This window comes from Suricata suricatta, chromosome 9 (genome assembly GCF_006229205.1).
Source record: "Suricata suricatta isolate VVHF042 chromosome 9, meerkat_22Aug2017_6uvM2_HiC, whole genome shotgun sequence".
Lineage (NCBI taxonomy): Eukaryota > Metazoa > Chordata > Mammalia > Carnivora > Herpestidae > Suricata > Suricata suricatta.
This window is the reverse complement of record NC_043708.1, coordinates 26,248,319-26,269,044: the sequence shown is the minus strand read 5'-3', so window position 1 is coordinate 26,269,044 and position 20,726 is coordinate 26,248,319. Positions and strand designations below refer to the sequence as shown.

Genomic DNA, 20,726 nt, shown 5'->3' with positions numbered 1-20,726 from the left:
GAAAGGTCACTCATCAGTGACCAGGAAGAGGGCACTGTTTCCCACCTGACTCAAGGCGGGAGCCCGGGAGGAGGTAGCTGGCAAATCCCAGCACCCACTCATTGCCACTGTCCTGCTCACAGACGCAGAGAGAAGCACCACACCTCAAAGAAAACCATTAAGCCAGGAACAAACTCTTAACTTGTTCAGAAGGCAGGGATAAAATAATACATTTCATTCAACTGTACATTTCTGAACCACAAATGCTGCCTCCTCAGTATAAGCAGCCCTTTTTGTTATATTGTCAGTGCCAAACCGAATGTAAAGGTAAGTCAGCGGACACCACTGGCACTGAGTGCACTGAAGCACCAGGCAGGGCTGGGAGGGTGCAGGCTAGCGAGCCAAGCAGAGGGCTGCGGTGAAGAAGTCATCACAGAGGGCGGCAAACTTTTCTGTGAAGGCCAGACAGTAAATATTTTGGCTTTGTGGGTCATACACAGCTACTCAACTCAACTGTGGTTAACTACTCAAGTGTAAAAGCAGCCGCACGCAATACAGGAAGATGGATAGGTGCGGCTGTGTTCTAATAAAACTGCATTTACAGACACAGGCGGTAGGCCTGATTTGGCCCTCAGGCCATAGTTTGCCAACCCCCAATCTAGAACACTTATTCCTTCGGTAGTATTTTGCTTATTTTGAAAAAGGAACATTAAGTTTTATATATCTTCAAAGCTAAACACCTACAAAACCAAATGATAGAGAAATCTATGACCCTTCAGATATTAACAATTCTCGAGTCCCTGAGAGGAGCTGAAAAACAAGGAAAAAATGTTAACATCCCAGGCCAGTACCACCAACAGACTGAACTCAGCTCTGGAAAGCAAGTGATTCAGAAAACCCAACGGGTATGGAGACAGAAACATTCCCTTACATGCACTCGGAAGGCCATGCTGTGGCCCACCTCATAGGGGTCCTTCCAATCCCAGGAGACTTTGCAAGACCGGGGATCCAGGTAATTTCCCCGCACGTAGTCATAAATAGTCCGGTCCCCTCTGCGCTCACGGTCCTCATTCTGGAGGAAGCTGACTACACGTGCGGCAAGCTCAAAGAGGAACTTAATTGTGAAGAAGAACGCAACCACAGACACTGTGATTCCACCTATGCAAAAGAGAGAACACACACACCACCTGCCGGTTACAGCTTCGCATTGTAAAAAAGGTCAGCTATCTTTCCAAAAGTGAAACAAGTCAGGATGAGATACAAGACTTCCAAAGAAACACTGGACTGGGTCACTACCTCTGTGGGTGAAGAGAGGAACTTCTACACAGGGGTCAGAAATTACAGGCCAAAGCCCATCCACTGCTTGTTTTGGTAAATAAAGTTCTATAACAACACAGCGCCACCTACTCACTTAAATATTGCCTAGGGCTGTTCTTGCCCGGCAGAATTCAGTAGTGGTACAGAGCCTGGATGACCTGGGAAGCTGAAATATTTATTCTTTGGCACTTTATAGAAGAAGTGCCAACCCTGTTCTATACCATGGGCAACCTAAAATGCCCACCCCCTCTGTTCCTGCCTGTGCCAGGCCTCACAGAAGCAGTAAAATGAATGAATTCTATTCCCTCCTCTTTTGTCCACTTAGCAAAAGCCCTCCCCAGTCCTCATCTCAGTTAAGGGTTCCCTCTTTTGAGCCCCCTCAAACTCCTGCATATTCACCTATTATAGCTTTTCTCTCTTTGACCATCTTCCCCTTCATGTTATGAACTTCTCGAAGGCAATTTTTGCCTTATCTGAACTTGACTCGGCCGGAAACAGTATGTGGCACAGACCAGAAATTACTCAATAAATATTTCCCAAATGAATGAATTCCACTGCCAACTCTGAGAAGGTACATTCTGGCGTGAACAGAAATATTTATAAGTCTATTTTCAAGGGTTTGAAAAGGGGTAGGCAGGGAGGCCAAAACGATGTAAGCAGCCGTAACAAAAATAATAAAGAGCTCTTTCCACAACATACCAATAACGTAAAACATCAGGTCCCTTCAGTGCCGACAGACAGCCGAGGATCACAGCTGCAGCTGCAAAAGAAAACTCATTTAGCGTTTTCTCCGATTCTTCCTTACAGCCAGCTCAGAGAGAGACAAAGAACACAGGGCTTGAGTCAACTGCCTCCGGCCTTCCTATCCTTGTCCTTTCTCTCTAGTTTGACAGGTGCCCTGTGACAAGTTTCAGCGAAACGGTGATACATCACTCCTCCTCCTAAAAACTTCCAATCTACGACCACCCTAGAATACCACAAACAGCCACTTGCTTTATTGCTAATTACAAAATGCAATAACATAGCTTTCATCTTCTTAGACCCAGGGCCCCAAGACAGTTTCCCTCCCCCATGCAAAGCAGTGCTAATTAATACAAGCAAAGAGGATAATGGAGTCACTTTCCCCTTCTATTTGCCTTCTGGAAGTAATTCATCTAAGTAGAGATAGTTATATCAAATGTGGATTTTTAAAAGCAAGTATTATTATCACCATGTTGGCATAATATAATTAAAGTGAACCACAGGTCATCCCAATAATAAGCAGTGGGCATGTAAGAGAAATTGCTTTTGCTGTTACCAATCAGATAGGTCCCGTGGAAGATGAGCTCAGCAGAAAGGCCAAGGACAGGAACAAAAGGAGGAGATTGTATTTACCCTAAGTGATGCCTGTCAAGGTCAAACAATTCAAACAGGGCCAGAGTTCAAGGGGAAAGTTTCACTGTTATTAAACTTGTCTTCAGAATAAGTCTTCAATCTTCATTACTCATTTGAACCGCCCAAGGTAGTGTTAAGAAAAAATGCAATGTACACTGACATTGGTACCTGCCAGTGAGTTTTGACCTTAGTATAGCCTGTAAAAGCTCCCCATTCTATCAAAAATGCAGTGAATTCATTCTTTTCAAGTCAATGTATATAAGGTTATCAATGTTATCTCAACTCAGCGCCTTTTATCTGCACTAGAATATTACTTAGAGACAATACAGCTGAAAATTTCTAGGCTCAGATTTGGGAGGGACCAAAACAAGTTTTGTTTTTGTTGTTGTTGTTTATAAATAGGGTATGCGTTTTTATCTAACCGTACTGGAAAAATTTAAGAGAGAAACAGAAAATGGTCATTCGTTCCTCTGATAGCAACAATATATCCAATGGAATCCACAGAGAGTAGGTAATTTGAGGAATGACCATGTCAAGTTTCATAGAAATCCCTATTTAGACTCGTGTCTAAAAATCCACCAGAAAAGAAATCCACACAGGGAACATTAGCACAGTCAACTTACATGGATTAGGTTGCTTCCCAAAGGTCTATTATAAAGAGACAATATATAGACCCAAAATTTGGGATCACAACTACTGAGCCTCCTGCCCAAACAGGTATCTCATCTCCTGAGATGCTGAACGCTGCTTTCATCTCTCAAAAAGCATCTGTCTGCAGCTTACAGGACGTGCTAGATGACTTTGTAGAACCCACACTGGCAGTTTAACTGTCTGAATTACTCCCTCAGTTGGATGTCATCCAATCTGATTCTGAATATGAAAATCTGGAGCTTAGCAAAGTTGTAGCAGTCAGCAGAAAATAAAGTGTTATGTGGCTAATGTTATAGGACTTGTGACCTCAAGTCTCTACTCCTTAGAGGAACAAGAGTAAGGCCAAATTTACAGTGCATTGCAGGAGGGCTGGGAAATTCCTATGTACTATCTCTGACAATACGACAACCTTGACTGTGAGAAGCAGTGGACAAGCAGGAAGTCAGAGGCCTGCGGACCAGTTCCAAGGCTGCCGCTGGGTGACCTGTCCAGGCTTCAGAAACCTCACTTCTGTAAAAAGAGTTGAGATTTGGGGATTTCTGTGGCACCATCCCCTTTAGTGTGGTGGGACTTCAACAGAACTCCCCACAGCCATCAGAATTCTAAAATCAAACAGTAGCACAAAGAGGACAAGACAAAGGATGAAGCATTGGACTCCAGAGCTGGCCTACCTGGGTTCATACCCACTCTGTCACTCACAGTGTGACCATGGACAAGTTTTTTCATCTCTCTGTGGAGAGCCAGTTTCCTTATCTTCAAATAGGGTATATCTATGTGTACCTCACAGTGGTGCTGTAGGATTAAATGAGTTAACACACATAAACAGCCTAGAAGAGTGCCTGGCACACGGTGAGTTGTCAGTTTCTATTATTATTAAAATTATTACTGACAGTGGCAGTGCCATCACTATCCCTTTGCGTCAGAGCCAGTAGAAAACTCCGGGAACCTCTCTACTGGCCCCCAGTTTCTTCAACAGGAAATGCATCAAAAGGTACCAAAAGGCAGATAATTCTGGCTTCTCTTATACGGTGCTTCAAATCTCTGCCTACTTGGGAGTTCTTCATACTATTCTAATTTTATGTCTGAAAATGTTTATAATGAAGAATTCAAATCCATCCTAAAATAATTCACCCAACAAATACTGGGTACCTACTTAATGTGCCAGGTGCTGCAGGAACAGTGTGGGACAGCCCGTCTCAGGCCTCATGAAGCTGGCAGTACTGCGCTGGGTCTTGTTGAGTCCTTGTCCATTTTTCCCCTTTCACTTACTTTTCAACCAAACCGTCACCACTGATCCAGAACATCTAGACCTTTTCCAAGAAGTCAATTCCACATTTATACTCCAATTCCCCTTATTATTTTAAGCCCAGATACCTATTACTATTTTTTTCCAACCACTCTCTTCTCTTCTCCTGGACACCTCCTGATGGCCAGGGAATTAGCTCTGTCGGGTCACTGCCCTATGATCTGACCTTTAGAAAACCCCCCACTTCTCTACCACGGCTCTCAAGAAATCCCCCAACAATAAATATCTACCCATCTCTCAGCTGTCACATTTTGAAGTTGCCTTCTTTTTACATTTTCCTCCTGTCTTATTCCTCTTGAATGCTCTCACAAAGCCTTCCTGTCTTTATCATGCAAATCATTTTTATTCCAGATTTCACATCCATTCTGTAAGCACTTTCTGTCCTCTTCCTGACTCCGGCAAGGCTCTCCTGCTCTGTCTCTGCTCCTATCCCCACCCACAGTACTCCCTTGGCCTCGTCTCCACAAAACCTTATTTTATCCTGTGATCTACCTGACTCGAGTCCTTTCCACCTTTACATTTATGCTCTGAAATTTCACATCTCCATGCTTTGCAAAAGTCACTTCCTCTGCCTAAACTAACCACTCTCCTCTCATGTCTCCATCCACGGGAAATCTCCTAAACTTAAAGTCTGGGGAAAGCTGTCTTCCCTCCCTGAAATCTTCCCTGAGCCTCAATTTAGAAATTCCCTTCCTCCTCTGAATTCCCACACTACTTTATTATTTATCTTTTGGCACTTACATTCTCATTCATTTTAGTCCTGTGTTTGTCTTATTTTCCATTTCAGGATGGTAAATAACATGAGGTAAAGACTAGTCCTCAGAATTCTCCACAGCATCTAATATAATGGCATATAGTAATTGCAGTAAATATAAAGTATCTGAACAGATATGATCAAATGTCTGCTCTTTCCTTTGTCCGGAATGCCTAGGGATCAGGAATTTTCTAGATGGAATGTCCATTTAGACACAGTTTTTAAAGACTTCTCGAACTGGCAGTAAATTCACTTGAGCCAGGGATTATAAATTCTTCAGACCACAAGTTACCAGTTTACTTCGGTTCTACATGTATATACCAAATACCCACAACTAGAGTCGGAAGTTCTCATGCATGGCCTGGTACCTGGTTCTATGGTTCCGTCTTCTTTATCTTGAGCTTTAACTTTTCTGTAACAGTTTCTAGAGTACCCTCCACTTCCTGCTGCTTATACTTCTTCATAAAACTATTCTGAAACTCTTCCTGAGTCTAATTCAAGCACAAAGAAGCAGTGTATTAAGCCTCTGCCATACTAATTCATGCAATTTGGCTGCACGAGTATTTTTTTCAAGCTCATTTCTTTAGTGTTCTTGCTCTTATACAATTCAGCAGAGGGGGACACTCTAACTAGAAGAATAAGAGTAGGAGCAGTAAGATAATACCCCCTACCCTTATTGAGCCCCTTACAATAGGGCAAAAAAACTGCACTAAGTGCTTCTGTGAGCTAGCCTAACACAGCCTGGTAAAATAAACACTATTATTCTCATTTTACAGATTAAAAAAAAAAAAGACAACAAAAAAGCTGGGCTTGGAAGGGACCTGCTGAATATCTCCCAGCTGGTTAAGTGACAGAGCTGAGACTCAAGCCCAGGCCTAACTCTGAAACACAGTGTTCTAAACCTCATACAGCACTAAATCATGAAAAAGAAAGGAGTCATGGGGACAGTGAGGCATTCGGGAAGAGGGAAGATTAAAGAAAAAAGGTAAAAGACAGAATGAAAAACATGACTTAATCTTCCTGTAAGGAATCCCACCACCAGGTTAAAATTAGAAAAATAAATCTTTTAAAATCTTTTGAAATAAAAATAAGGCATGACAAATGAAAATGGAATGCAGTTCCAATTATCTAGCGCAGAAATACCACTTGCTTACTAAAAGATCCCGGGCATGTTGCTTAATACTACAGTACTTTGGCTCACAATGCCGACAAAAGGCAGGGGAGGGGAAATACTTGAAAATGCCTGTCTCAAAGGAATGTCAGAGAGTCGACTAACAGACATATTCTAAAACTCTTTGCTTTTTTTGGGAGGCAAAAGATTTGTATTTACAACAGCAAATAAATTTTAGCCTGGACATTGAAGATCAGTTGTGAAAGTCATTTCCCAGAAACAGAGAACTGATTTCTTCATTCTCAAAGATGCTCTACGGCAGGGGACTGATTCTAACTGTAACCGTGCACTTCAGCAGCCATCTGTTGCTGACAAGGCTTAGGCACCGGTCCCTGGGTCCATTTTCTGCATCCCAGTAACAAGTGAATGTTAATGAGTCTATGGTCTTACCTTTAAACGAGGGCCCATGTTCTGAGAACCCAGTGGAGCACTCCTATTCACCAAAGCAGGCAACTTCTGGCACCATTCACCTTGTCCTCCAACTTCCACAGGAAAGAAAACTGCTGCAAGGTCAATGGAAAGCGTCTGTCCATCAGACACTCACGGTGGATATGTCACAGAAGCAGAGGGCCAATATTTCTGTATGAACTGGATGAATTCCAGGGAGAAATATAGCCCCAACAACTGTTATCCCGGACTTCTCTCTAGGGCATGGTGCAAGCAATCGCCAAAGGATGCATCTGTTCTCTTGTCCCAGGATCCTACCTAACAGAGAAGAAAGGGTCAGTCAGTAGAAGAGATTTTTATTTCTGAATGAGAATCCCCAGAAAACAACGAAGAGGAGATAGAAGAGGCAGTAGAAACTCTGGGGGCACTAAAAATAAGCAAGGCCTGGTGAACTTGGACCAAGCTTTCCCAATTAAAACTCCACAAAAAAGGCAATGGCAACCTCACTGCCTGAGCGGTGTCACTCCCCAGAAGGAAGCCCCAGCACTTCAGCTGATTGAAATCCTTCATGAGGGGCAACTAGGGACAGCTTTAAAGAGCGAGCCTCACACTACCCCGTGCCTAGCTACAGTTTAATAGGGCTGCAGCGCAGGGGCTGAGAAGCAGGTGAAGAGAGATGAGAGCTGGGACAAGTGGGGCCACGCTGCAGAGGGCCTCATATGCCGTGTGAGGAATCAAGGCTAATGTTCCCTCGGAAAGCGGAGACCACCAAAAAGCTTTACAACCTAATCTATCTGCCTATGCAGTCTGCTGCCTTCGTGCCCGTGTACACATTTCCAAGACATAACTGAACAGTGCTGATTTTATTTTTTTTAATAGTGTAATTTATTTTTCTGAGGGGGGGGAAATGTCTGTGAACTTTCAAGATAAAGTCACTAAGTAAAGTCTAGTAAAGTCAGTGTGTAACTCAAAGATATTCATGAACTAAATGTAGCAGAAAAGGGGGTTATGGCAGAGCATGCACAAACCACCACTACAGAACAAACGAGAAAAGGTACTGGTCACAAAACAAAAAGAGATTCTCTTTCCACCTGGTGGGAACAGTGCTCCGTGCTTCAAATATATGAACTTACAACCCCAGGGCACAAACAGAATTATCCCCCTATTTTACAGATGAGAAAACTGAGGTACTTCCTCATGATCACGCACCATAAGCAGTGACGGTAAATTAAACCCAGAAAACGTGGACCCAGAATCCATGCTTTTAATGACTCCCCTACTTGCCTCCCTTCTGTGGGAAACCAAGAAAGAAAACCCACAATGTTAGTAAGAAGAGCAGAACAGAATAAGCGAAGGCTAGCAGATCAAACAAGTTGGCAAACGTTTATAATAAAAAATAAACAAGTATTTGTATTTATTTTAAACTATGGTGATGGACTTGCCAAGTACATGAGCCAAAAGCCGGGTCAACTCACAACTGGAACCAGCTTACAGGATCCACAAACAAGAAAAGAGTTACATAAACTATAGATCAATTAGAATGCTATCTGTTAAACAATGACACCTTTTACGGAATAACAAAAAAAATTTCTCACAAATAAAATGTTAAATAAAATGCAAGCACAAAATTATTTACATAGCATGAGCACAATTTTTTAAATATTACATTACATAAACAAGACTAGAAGGAACATAAAAGTATTAGTCATCTCTTGCTGTATGGAATTATAAACAATTTTCATTTTCTACCTGTACCTTTCAGCGTTTTCCAAACTCTTACTGATGTAAGAACACAGATCAAGGGAGACTACTGAATACTGAAAATGAACCGTGGACTGAAGGGGAGGGGGACGAAGGGAGGGGGATGATGGTCATGGTGGGGGACACTTGTGGGGAGAAGCACTGGGTGTTATATGGAAACCAATTTGACAGTAAACTATAAAAAAAAATAAGAAAAAAGTTTCTACTTCGGGAGAACAAATAATATTTGGGGGGAGAACAGGCAAGTTATCCTTTTTTCAAATAAGGAGAGTATAAAAATTAGCTAAAAATAATATAATGTACTGAAATTTTATTTAAAAATTTTTCTCAATGTTTATTTATTTTTGAGAGACAGAGAGAGACAAAGGCAGACAGAGCATGAGCAGGGAAGGAGCTGAGCTGTCAGCACCAGAGCCCCACACGGGGCTTGAACCCATGAACCATGAGATCATCACCAGAGCTGAAGTTGGATGCTTAACTGACTGAGCCACCCAGGCGCCCCTGAAATCTTTTTTTAATGTTGATTTATTTTTGAGAGAGAGAGAGAAGGAATGGGAGAGGGGCAGCAAGAGAGAGACAGAGAATCCGAAACAGGATCCAGGCTCTGAGCTGTCAGCACAGAGCCCAACGTGGGGCTCGAAACCACAAACTGTGAGATCATGACCTGAGCTGACGTCAGACACTTAACTGACTGAGCCACCCAGGCGCCCCCTGAAATTTTATTTCTATTCATTATGATCTTAGTGGGTCTCCAGCCCTGTAATCAGCTATTTGGTTATTAAATAACTCGTAGTTCTTTTTTTTAAAGATTTTATTTGTAAGTAATCTCTACATCCAATGTGGGGCTTGAACTTCAACTCCAAGATCAAGAGTTGGATGCTCCACTGACTGAGCTAGCCAGGTGCCCCAAATAACTCCTAGTTCTAACATCATCTTCACTGCACCCCACCACAATCTACCACGTGTAGCCCTGACAATGCTTCAGTGTCTCTAGTAAGCCTCAAAAGTCAACTTAAGGGGCGCCTGGGTGGCTCAGTCGGTTGGGCCTCCGGCTTCGGCTCAGGTCAGATCTCACGTTCGTGGGTTCGAGCCCCGCGTCAGGCTCTGTGCTGACAGCTAGCTCAGAGCCTGGAGCCTGCTTCCGGTTCTGTGTCTCCTTCTCTCTATGACCCTCCCCCTCTCATGCTCTGTCTCTCTCTGTATCAAAAATAAATAAAACATTAAAAAAAAAAAGTCAACTTAAGCACCATTCCCCTTCCTGGTCCAATTCTCAGGCCCTTCTGAGGATTCCTTCCCCCCATGCCAGGCAGAACCAATCATTTGCTCCTCTGTGACACGCCTATGCTGAAGCTATCCCGATTATAGCATGTTTTAGTCTGAATTAGAGTGGTTTATACAACAGTCTCTCCTAATGACTTCTGGGATCTCGGAGGACAATGACTGGGTCTTAACCCATCTTTGTTTCCCAGTAGCTAGTAAGCTGTTCAGTTTATCTCTTATCTTTGATAAGTTCTTCCAAGTGATTCCTACACATATTAATGTCTGAGAAGCTTGATCTAGGCTCCAGGGCAGTCCCTCTGAGAAGCGACCCGATATTCTATATTTTTAACAGGAAAGGTTGATGCTGCTAGTCTGTAGATCATGCTTTCAGGAGCAAGGGTCTAGAGCAGGAATTGGCAAACTACAGCCTGCAGGCCAAATCCAGATGGTCGCCTGCTTTTTTTTTTTTTTTAAAGAAGGAACACAGTCAAGTTCATTCGTTTATATATGGTCTAAGATTGCTTTTGTGCTACAAGAGCAAAGCTGAGTAGCAGCAGAGGCATATGGTTTACAAAGCTTTCCTAGCTGACCCTTTACAAAAAAAAGTTTACCACCCTCCAGCATAGATGTCTTAGTCTTATAGCTACATAACTGCTTTGTATAAATAAACTCATTTTTATAAATGAAAAAAAGCATAAGATCATTTTCTTCCAACCCAGTTCTACTGTCTCCTCTTAGGAAAAGAGCTAGAAAACTTGCAATATTATGCAAATATTTCTCCTGGTGAATTTCAACTGTTATTTAAAAGTTTTATGGGGGTACCTGGGTAGCTCAGTTGGTTGAGCATCCAACCTTGTTTCAGGTCATGATCTCAAGGTTCACAAGTTCGAGCCCCATAACAAGCTCTATGCTGACAGGTCAGGGTCCGGAGTCTGCTTCAGACTCTGGTTTCCCCTCTCTCTGCCCATTCTCCACTTGCACTCTCTCTCAAAAATAAACATTAAAAAAAAAAAAAAGTTTTATGCCTCCCATATCCTAAGTGAGTGCTAAGTAGGAATTTTATACAATCATTTCCCAAAGTACATGTTTCCTACAATTATACTTCCATTTCATCAAGGCTATAATTTCCTAAAACCAGTACCTCAGGGACCAACACTATATCCAGGTATCTAAAATTATTACAATACATATTACTGACTCAATGTCTACTTTTAAACTATTACTTAAAAACCCGTGAAAAGCTGACATAAAAGTCCACTTTGGAATTCTGGTGAATAAAAAAAAACTCCAGCAAAAGAGGAGTTCCGAATATCGCCCACTGAGTCCCACAAAGAAAAACAAAGATGTTGGCTTTGAAGGATGCAGTCTTCAATATTCTCTATACAGAAGCACCAGCCACAGTTCAGGCAAATCAAATTAAAAAAAACAAATCAATTAGCAAAAGACCCACAGTTTAGAGTGATCTAAGGAGGTTCTAAGAAATAAAGTGCACCATCAGACATGTTAGATTATTAGTTTACATTTTCCTTTGCTTAATTTCACCGTTGGTTTATTCTCCCCCAAACCCCACCATAAATGATTGCCCTCCCTCATCAAGTTTATTCTCTTGAGATATTTATACAGTTGCGTATTCCTGCTATCTTGGTTCAGCCAAGTTATACGGTTTCCATTTATATTCGTTCCTCATCAGTCAGCCCCTCCAGTCTCTTAATCATTCCTGTGGGTCTTCTGTGAACTCTGTCCAGCTGGTTCCCAGCGATCTGGTAATGAGGTGCCTTCAATTGACTGCAGCCTTCCAGGAACGGCATCGTTAGAACAAGATGAGCTCACCCTCCTCGGTGCCATGACATAATACTCCTGAGAAGACAATCCCCCATATCACAGCAAGCTAGAATACCGCCATATTAGACTATAACCCCATTCCATGCTCCTCCGATTTGGGCATTGGGGCACACCAATGTGTTGGAAGCCAGGGGACAAATGACACACATTCCTGCAGCAATTATTCACCAGAGAGTGACGTGGGTGGGAAAAGGTATTTTCATGTTAAAACATTCATGGGTTAATAAAATAGAATGCACAATTTGCATGAGTTTCTAAAGATAAAATGTGAGTGTGTTTAAGATATTCAGAGATTTGATGCCTGACATAGAAAGGCTACTTGGGGCTCTGCACCCAGCCCCCAAGGGGTTACATGCCCACTATCCTCTACCACCAGAAGTACTTGAGCTTAAAAGTTTGAAAAGCACTATAATCCCCATTCAATTTATGGTCTATTACCCCATTACCATTCATCCCATATACTCACATTTTAAATAAAATTATTTTTTCTGCTATGTCCCCCATCATTAGATATCTATATTTTCCCTTTGCCTAACATAATTGTAATTCATTGATGGTAATTCACTAACATCTTTGTGTTCTTCTGTAAGGTTCATTTTTCATTCATTTCATAGTTCTTGAGCATTTGCTATCCGCCAGACTGCGTGCTAAAAACTAAAGTAACAAGGATAATTAAGACAGGGTATTTTCTTAACTTGGATGAACTTAGTCCAAAGTAGGAGATGGACAATAAGGAGGCAAGTGCCACAAAAAGGAATAAACAATATGTGGGGGTGAAGGAAGGAGAAAGGTAACTTTGCCTGAGAGAGTGGGGAAGTGTTCACAGAAGAGACGAGAGAGTTATGAAGACTGAGCAAACATTCACAGGACAGGGGGCCAAAAACAAAAAGGACTAGTACCCTAGGTGGAAAAAACAGCATAAGCAAAAGTTCTGAGTCAAGAAAGGGGATGACAAAGGTCAGCATGAAGAAAATGAAGTGTTTCAAAAGCCCACCTGGGTCCAAACTAGGGTGACTCATTCTCAGTACAGCACATTGTAAGGCTCAAGAGGATGAATCTTCCTACTGAGTAATCCCGGACTAGCTACTTCTCTTTAGTGGCCTCAGATATGAAATGGAAATGCACTAAGAAAAGGAAGACTGGAAACTAGTCCCGGGTGACTTGGCACTACAGAAGTGCCTCAGGGGATGTGGCTTTAAGTTCCAACCTGCTGCCTGGTTGCCAGGCTACAATGGTAGTTTGCACCCGCGCCATGATGGCAACCCAACCTGCAGTAAATCAGGAAGATGGCACTGCATACACCTGAGGGAATCATTGGTTTTCCAGAGAAATCCCAGTTGGATGCAACCACAGCAATGATCCAAAATACTGAGTGTTCTGGGTTTTTTTTTTCTCAAGAATGATGATAACATAGGGGCGTTTGGGCGGCTCAGTCAATGAAGCATCCAACTTTGGCTCAGGTCTTGATTTCACAGTTTGTGACTTCAAGCCCTGAACAGAGCTCTCTGTTGTAAGCATGGAACCTGCTTTGGTTCCCCCCCTTCCCTACTCATGATCTCTCAAAAACAAATAAACTTAAACTCAGAAACTGGAGCCTGCTTCAGATTCTGTCTCCCTCTCTCTGTGCCCCTTCTCTGCTCCTGCTCTGTCTCTCTCTCTTAAAAATAAACATTAAAAAAAATTTTTTTAAGAGAATGATGATAACACAAATCTACCTTTACTGACAACTTACTGCTACTGTTTGAGGTGTTTCATGTATTATCTCACTGAATTCACATCAACCATATAAAGTACCTATGTTGTGATCCATATTTTACGGATTAGGAAACAGAAGCACAGAGAGGTAAAATAGCTTGCCTATTGTTACCTAGATAACAAAGGAAGGAGTCAGGCAATGTGATTCCAGAGTCTGATGTGTCAAGAACCCCAAGAAAGGAAAAAAAAGATTCTTGGAATAGGAAGAATGAGAGCTCAAGAAATACTTAACCTGGAAATTTATAGAACTATGACTTCATTTTGGACTTTAAGCAACCACAGCCAAAGAAGCCAAGAGGTGTTTTCAAGTAAGGGAGAAAGAGGATTACACATTTTAAAAGAAGTAACGCTGGAGGTGACACAAGAGACTCTGAATAGGAGAACAAACCACTGGCTGGGAGACAAGAAGATGCTAGTCCAAAGGAGCAGCAAGGCACTGGCCATGATGCGGAGGGGGAGAGGCTAGCGTATGCACTGTTTCCCAGTTAGAAGCAACAGGATTAGTGACCTATGATGTCAAAAAGATAAAGGAGAGCAAGAAGCCAAGGACAAATCGGGATCTTCTACACTTAGGACCCTGGATGAAAGGTGGTGGTGAATTAAGGACACAGAGCCAATACAGAGGGAAAGATAAGGAGTACAGACCTGAACATGTCAAGTTGGAAGTGTCTATAATATATCCAGGTGAATACACCCACAAGACAAATGGAAATAAGCACCTGAAGTCATGGAGATACCAGTACCCTGAGGGCAGTTAAAAGACACTGGAAATAGGAGCACCTGAGTGGCTCAGTGGGTTGAGCATCCAACTTTGGCTCAGGTCATGATCTCACAGGTCATGGGTTCAAGTCCCGAGTCAGCCCAAAGCCTGGAGCCTGTTTCCTGTGTGTCCCTTTCTCTCTGCCCCTCCCCTGCTCATGATCTGTCTCTCTCTCTCACAAAAAATAAATAAATGTTAAAAAAAAAAAAGACACAGGAAATAAAAAAGACTGCCATGGAAAGCAAGCAGACCAAGAAAAAGAACTTTGAGGAGATCAACCTTAAACGTACCATCCCCCCTCCCCACAAAAAGGAGCTAGCAATGCATGAAAAAGAACAGAGAAAATGCAAAAAAAAAAAAAATCTGTAAAAGTGGTTTACTGGAGGCAAAAGAAAGTATTTCTAGAAACTGGTGGTCACAGTATTAGAACCAGTAAAGACTTAGGCCAGAGGGGGAATTCAAAATCAGCCCTTGGGTTTTCTTCCTTGATCATTTTGAACTCTCATTCTCTGATCAAGCAACTTCAAATAAAATGTGTATCTTATTTCCATCTATTCTCATTTATAATAAGAATCTTAGCCTAAACTTGACCCCACACTGGTAACTAGTAAGCTCTTTGCAACTCAATTCAGGGATACTGATTATTTCAAAATTATCTCAGTGCCTATAACAAATTCAGATCTGAACTAATCTGAATCCAGTCTCTAATCCCACATCAATCAATGGCAAAAAAAAAATCTTATCAAAATCAGCTTTATTGAGCTATAGCTTATATATAGTAAAAGTCGCCAACTTAAATAATCAGAGCTTTGACAATTGCATAAGGGTATGATGTAAAATGCAATCGAAATACAGAACATTTCATCATCCCAAAGTCTCCTCACAAGCCCCTTGAGCAACCACTGATGTGCTTTCTACCACCACAGTTCTGCCTTTTACAGAATGCCAAATAGTGTCCTATACAAAAGGTACTCCTTTGTGTTGTGGCATTTTTTTTACTTAGCACGTTATTTAGATCCACACATGCTATTACACGTATCAGTAGTTCATTCCTCTTTATTGTTCTGTAGCAGTCCATTACACAGGCATATTACACTTTCTTTATCCATTCACTAGGAGAAGGACATTTGGTTCTATCCAGTTTGGGGCTGTTCGGGTTAAAGCTGCTGATGAACATTCAAACATAAGTCTTGTGTGGACACGTGTTTTTACTTCTGTTGGGTAAATAGCTAAGAGAGAGATTGTTAGGTCATATGATAAATATATATTTAACTGGAAAAAAAACTACCAAGTTGTCAGGGTACCTGGGTGGTTTAGTTGGTTAAGCATCTGACTTTGGCATAGATTATGATCTCATAGTTCAGGAGTTCGAGCCTCACATCAGGCTATCTGTGGTCAGCACTGAGTCTGCTTCGGATCCTCTGTCCCTCCCGCCCCTGCCCCATCCCTGCTTGCTCGCTCGCTTGCTCTCTCTCAAAAATAAATACACATTTAAAAAGAAAAAAAAAAGAAACTGCCAAACTGTTCTCCAAAACACCGGTACTATCTTGCATTCTCACCAGCAATGTGTAAGAGCTCCCATTGCTCAAATCTGCCAACACTTGGCATTGTTGATCTTTTAAATTTTATCATTCCAAAACAATCCAACAAGAAGATATAGTAGTTGTAAATATTTATGCACCCAACTTGGAAGCACCCAAATACTTAAAGCAGTTAAGAACAAACATAAAGGAAGTAACTGATAGTAGTACAACAGTAAGGGGCTTTAACACCCCACTTACATCAATGAACAGATCATCCACACAGAAAATCAATAAGGGGGTGATGGTCATGGAGAAGGGCATTTGTGGGGAAGAGCACTGGGTGTTATATGGAAACCAACTTGACAACAAACTCTAAATAAAATTAAAAAAAAAGAAAGAAAATCAATAAGGAAAGAGTAGCTTTGACACACTGGACCAGAAGGACTTAGATATATTCAGAACATTCCATCCTAAAACAGCAGAATACACATTATTTTCAAGTGCACACGGGACATTCTTCAGAATGGATCCATAATAGGCTACAAAACAAGTCTCAACAAATTCAAAAATATCAAAGTCATACCATGCATCTTTTCTGACCACAACCCTCTGAAACTAGAAATCAACAAGAAAAAAATCTAAACACATGAAGGTTAAACAACATGCTATTAAATTTTACCCATTCTAATAGGTGTGGTCTCTCACTATGGGGTTTTGGGTTTTGTTTTTGAGACAGAGCCAGAGAGAGAGAGAAAATGAGAGCTGGGGAGGAGAATCGAGGGAGAGAGACAGATAATCTTCTTTTTTTTTTTAATGTTTTATTTATTTTTGATACAGAGAGAGACAGAGCATGAGAGGGGGAGGGTCACAGAGAGAGGGAGACACAGAATCCGAAGCAGGCTCCAGGCTCTGAGCTAGCTGTCAGCACAGAGCCCGACGCGGGGCTCGAACCCACGAATGTGAGATCTGACCTGAGCCGAAGCCGGAGGCTTAACCAACTGAGCCACCCAGGTGCCCCAAGAGAGACAGATAATGTTAAACAAGGTCCATGCTTAGCTTGGAGCCCATCCTGGGGCTAAATCCCACAACCCTGGGATCACGACCTTAGTAGAACGCTTAACCAACTGAGCCATCCAGGCGCCCCTCCCACTGTGGTTTTGATTAGCAATTCCCTAAGGACTAACAACATTGAGTATGCTTTCATGTACTTAATGGCTATGTGTGACACTTCTTTGGTATCCAAATCTTCTGCATTTCTAAAAATTAAGTTGTTTGTCTTCTTACTACTTAGTTGTTTCTAGAATTCTTTATGTATTCTGCAAACAAGTCCTTTAGTAGATATATGTTTGACAAATATTTTCTGTGGTTTGTTTTTAACATTTGTTAATGGTGTTAAAGAATAAAAGTTTTTAATTTGATGAAATCCAATGCATCAACATTCTTCTTTTAGTTTGTTTTTTGTATCCTATTTTTAAAAATAACTTTGCCTCATGCTAGAACACAGATTTTCTTCCAGAAATGTTCTCTAAAAGTTTCACAAAAGAGGGGCGCCTGGGTGGCTCAGTCGGTTAAGCATCCGGCTTCGGCTCAGGTCATGATTTCACAGTTTGTGGGTTTGAGCCCCGTGTCAGGCTCTGGGCTGACAGCTAGCTCAGAACCTGGAGCCTGCTTCAGATTGTGTGTCTCCCTCTCTCTCTGACCCTCCCCTGTTCCAGCTGTCTCTCTCCGTCTCTCAAAAATAAATAAAAAGCATTAAAAAAAAATTTTTTTTAATTTTTAACAAGAGTTCCCATGAAAAGATGCTCAGTAGCACTAAACATCATGGAAATGCAAATCAAAACCACAATGAGATGTCACCTCACACCAGTGAGAATGGCTAATATCAAAAAGACAAGAACTAATAAGTGTTGGTGAGGATGTGGAGAAAAGGGAATCCTGTGCACTACTGGTAGGAACGCACAGTGGTGCAGCTACCATAAGGAACAGTCCGGAGGCTCTTCAAAAAATTAAAAATCAAACCACTGTATGACCCAGAAGCTTCACTTGTGGGTATTTACCTGAAGAAGAGGAAAACTAATGTGAAAAAATATATGCACCCCTGTGTTTACTGCAGCCAAGACAGGGAAGCAACCCAAGTGTCTGTCCATAGATAAGTGAATAAGGAAGAAGTCATATGAGATGTATATATATATGTATATATATATGCATGCTTATTTATTTAAGATGAAATATTACTCAGCCATGAAAAAGAATGAAATCTTGCCATTTACAGCAACATGGATGAACCTAGAGGGCATTATGCTAAGTGAAGTAAGTCAGACACAAAAAGACAAATACTGTTTGATCTCACTTATATGTACAATCTGCAAAACAAAATAAACAAACAAAATTAGACTCATAAATCCAGAGAACAAACTGACGGCTACCAGAGGAAAGGGGTGTGAGGGGATGGGTGACGCAGGTGAAGAAGAATAAGAGGTACAGACTTTTTATATTTTTTACAAAATAAGTAAGTCACAAGGATGAAAAATACAGCATAGGGAATATCAATAATATTATAATAACTTTGTATGGTGACAAATAGTAACTATACTTATCATAGTAGGCATCACATAATGTATATAATTGTCTGGGACACCTGGGTGGCTCAGCCAGTTAAGCATCCAACTCTTGGCTTCACCTCAGGTCATGGTCTCATGGTTTGAGATCCAGCCCCTCACTGGGGTCCTCACAGACAACATGGAGCCTGCTTGGGATTCTTTCTCCGCCTTTCTCTGCCTCTCCCCTGCAAAAAAACTTTAAAAAATGTATAAAATTGTCCAATCACTATGTTGTACACCTAAAACTAATATAGTACTGTATGTCAGCTGTACTTTAATAAAAAAATTTTTAACAAGTTTTTTAAGCTCCTGCATTCCCTTCATCTAATTACTGTTTTATTATTGCTTTCTTTCAAATTCAACTTCCCATATTACTAAGAGGCATTTAAGTTACAGCCTATTGCAGAATTTGGGAAGATTTTTATCTTTTAACAGATTCCCCCTGCTCTTTAACCTAATAAATGGCATTTCTAAATGTAGCCAACGTTTTAGTCCCACAGCTCTCCTCAAACTGACGTAAACCGTCTGGACCCCTGATGCTGGATCTTAAAAACAACAACAAAATTCCAAAACCCAGAGCATGCACCTGCAGGTTAAGCCAAGGGCAATGAACTACTTGCCCTTCTGGTTTTAAAGAGAAGCTTTTATAAGCTCACTCTCACCTGAGAGGAGGCTGGAAAAAGTGATGTTATCATTCACTGGTTAAAAGAAAACTTAGGCTTCCAAAGGCTAAGCTGACAGACGTATACATTTCTTAATTCAACCTGGATTATCTCTATTGCACTATTCTCTTGAAAACAAACCAGAGTTCTTCAGACTTGAAACCAAGAGTACATATGTAAGCATAGTTTACACTCAACTGCCCCCTGGAACAGACTTTGCCATTCAAAGCACCGTTCAGAGGAAGAAGAAAAAAGGGATTCAACGCTAATATGAGTAAAACAGGGAAACAAGGGCCAATTTATCATTGATCATTTTGTAACTTCCTGGGATGTCTGGAGGAAAAAAAATAGAAAAACTGGCTCATCTATGCCCTGTCACACTCTTTCATCTACGTCAAGAAAACGGCAGCTTCAATTTACAACTCCCTCTGATTGTGATTTTTTTTTTCCTATTTACCAAACGAAATCTACTGTGCCTGATCCACAGAATTAGGACAGGCCCCTGTGTTCCCATACCATGGCAGCTTTTATGCTTAGGTGACCCTGGGCCACTGAATCTTGGCTATAATGGGAAAAATTTAAAACTAATTCTCTGAATCTGACAAGCCGTCTCCCTCAATAAGTCTAGGAAGGTGTTATTTCATTAATTGTGCATGAAGTGGCAGGCACACAGCCAGATCTACAGCCCAGTGGGATGAAACTGGAATTGTCACATATGCACTTAAAAGCTAACAAAATGTCTACTACCCCCTCTACTACCACCTATTCTGTGATTTTTTAATGAAAATAATTTATTTACATAATCAGAAAAAAAAAGATAAATCGTCAATGAGTATTTTATAGGTCTTTAAGATTCCAGGAAGAAAAACTCAACTAGCCATAGAATTGGCAAACTAAGATGGCTCAAGTTGAAAGAGAAACTCAACACTTACATAGTATTAAAACAAAACTTTTGTTGATCTAATAGTCAGTGCTACCAAACAAGGATTTATTCATTTCTTCAAATGTGTATTAAGAATCTATCATATGCCAACCTTACGTTGGACCCTGAGGATTCCAAAGTGAGTAACATGGTCCCTGACTCCTTAGAAACATAAAATTTAGTAAAGAAGATAGACAAGTAAATGACTGGTGATACTTTCATGTAGTAAAGTCTATAACGTGAGCACATGCTGTTAGTGGAGCCCTGGGAGGGCCCCTCAATCAGGATTAGCTCTTAGCTTATCAGGAAACTTCATGCCACCCTCCTGGGAGCAAAGCCAACTCTTACACTGAGTTAACAGCGCTTTGGGAATTAAAGGAGTACAAAACATTACCTATACAGTATCGTTTATTCTCATGGTCAATGACTCTCTCTCTTCCACTGGTCAGAGGGGATTACCAAACATACATGGCAGAGAAAAAGCTTACTGGAAACCTCAACCTATTTATCCAAATTGCACAGCACATGGTCTAAAAACGATATGATATCCTGGACTGGATCTTAGAATCAAAAAGAGGCTACAAGAGGAAATACTTGTAAAATAATTTAAAAAAAAAAAGGGCTGTATTCAGTTAACATGTACCAATGCTAATTACTAAGATGTGATAAATGTACCATGGTTATATAAGATGTTAATATTAG

At 41.2% G+C, this 20,726-nt stretch overlaps 1 protein-coding gene across 3 annotated transcripts in view; it reads right to left on the bottom strand.

Annotated features, from left to right (window-relative positions):
- Positions 1-20,726, bottom strand: part of AREL1 (apoptosis resistant E3 ubiquitin protein ligase 1) — a 43,389-nt gene that overhangs the window by 18,651 nt on the left and 4,012 nt on the right. The window contains exons 2-4 of one of the 3 annotated variants that reach the window (XM_029951593.1): positions 6,943-7,257; positions 1,996-2,056; positions 911-1,137 (exon numbers count right to left, since the gene is read on the bottom strand). In XM_029951593.1, coding sequence (XP_029807453.1) covers positions 911-1,137; positions 1,996-2,011 — 243 coding nt within the window. In that variant the 5' untranslated portion in view covers positions 2,012-2,056; positions 6,943-7,257. The remainder of the gene's footprint in view (positions 1-910; positions 1,138-1,995; positions 2,057-6,942; positions 7,258-20,726) is intronic. The other 2 variants (XM_029951595.1, XM_029951594.1) reach the window with 2 other exon arrangements.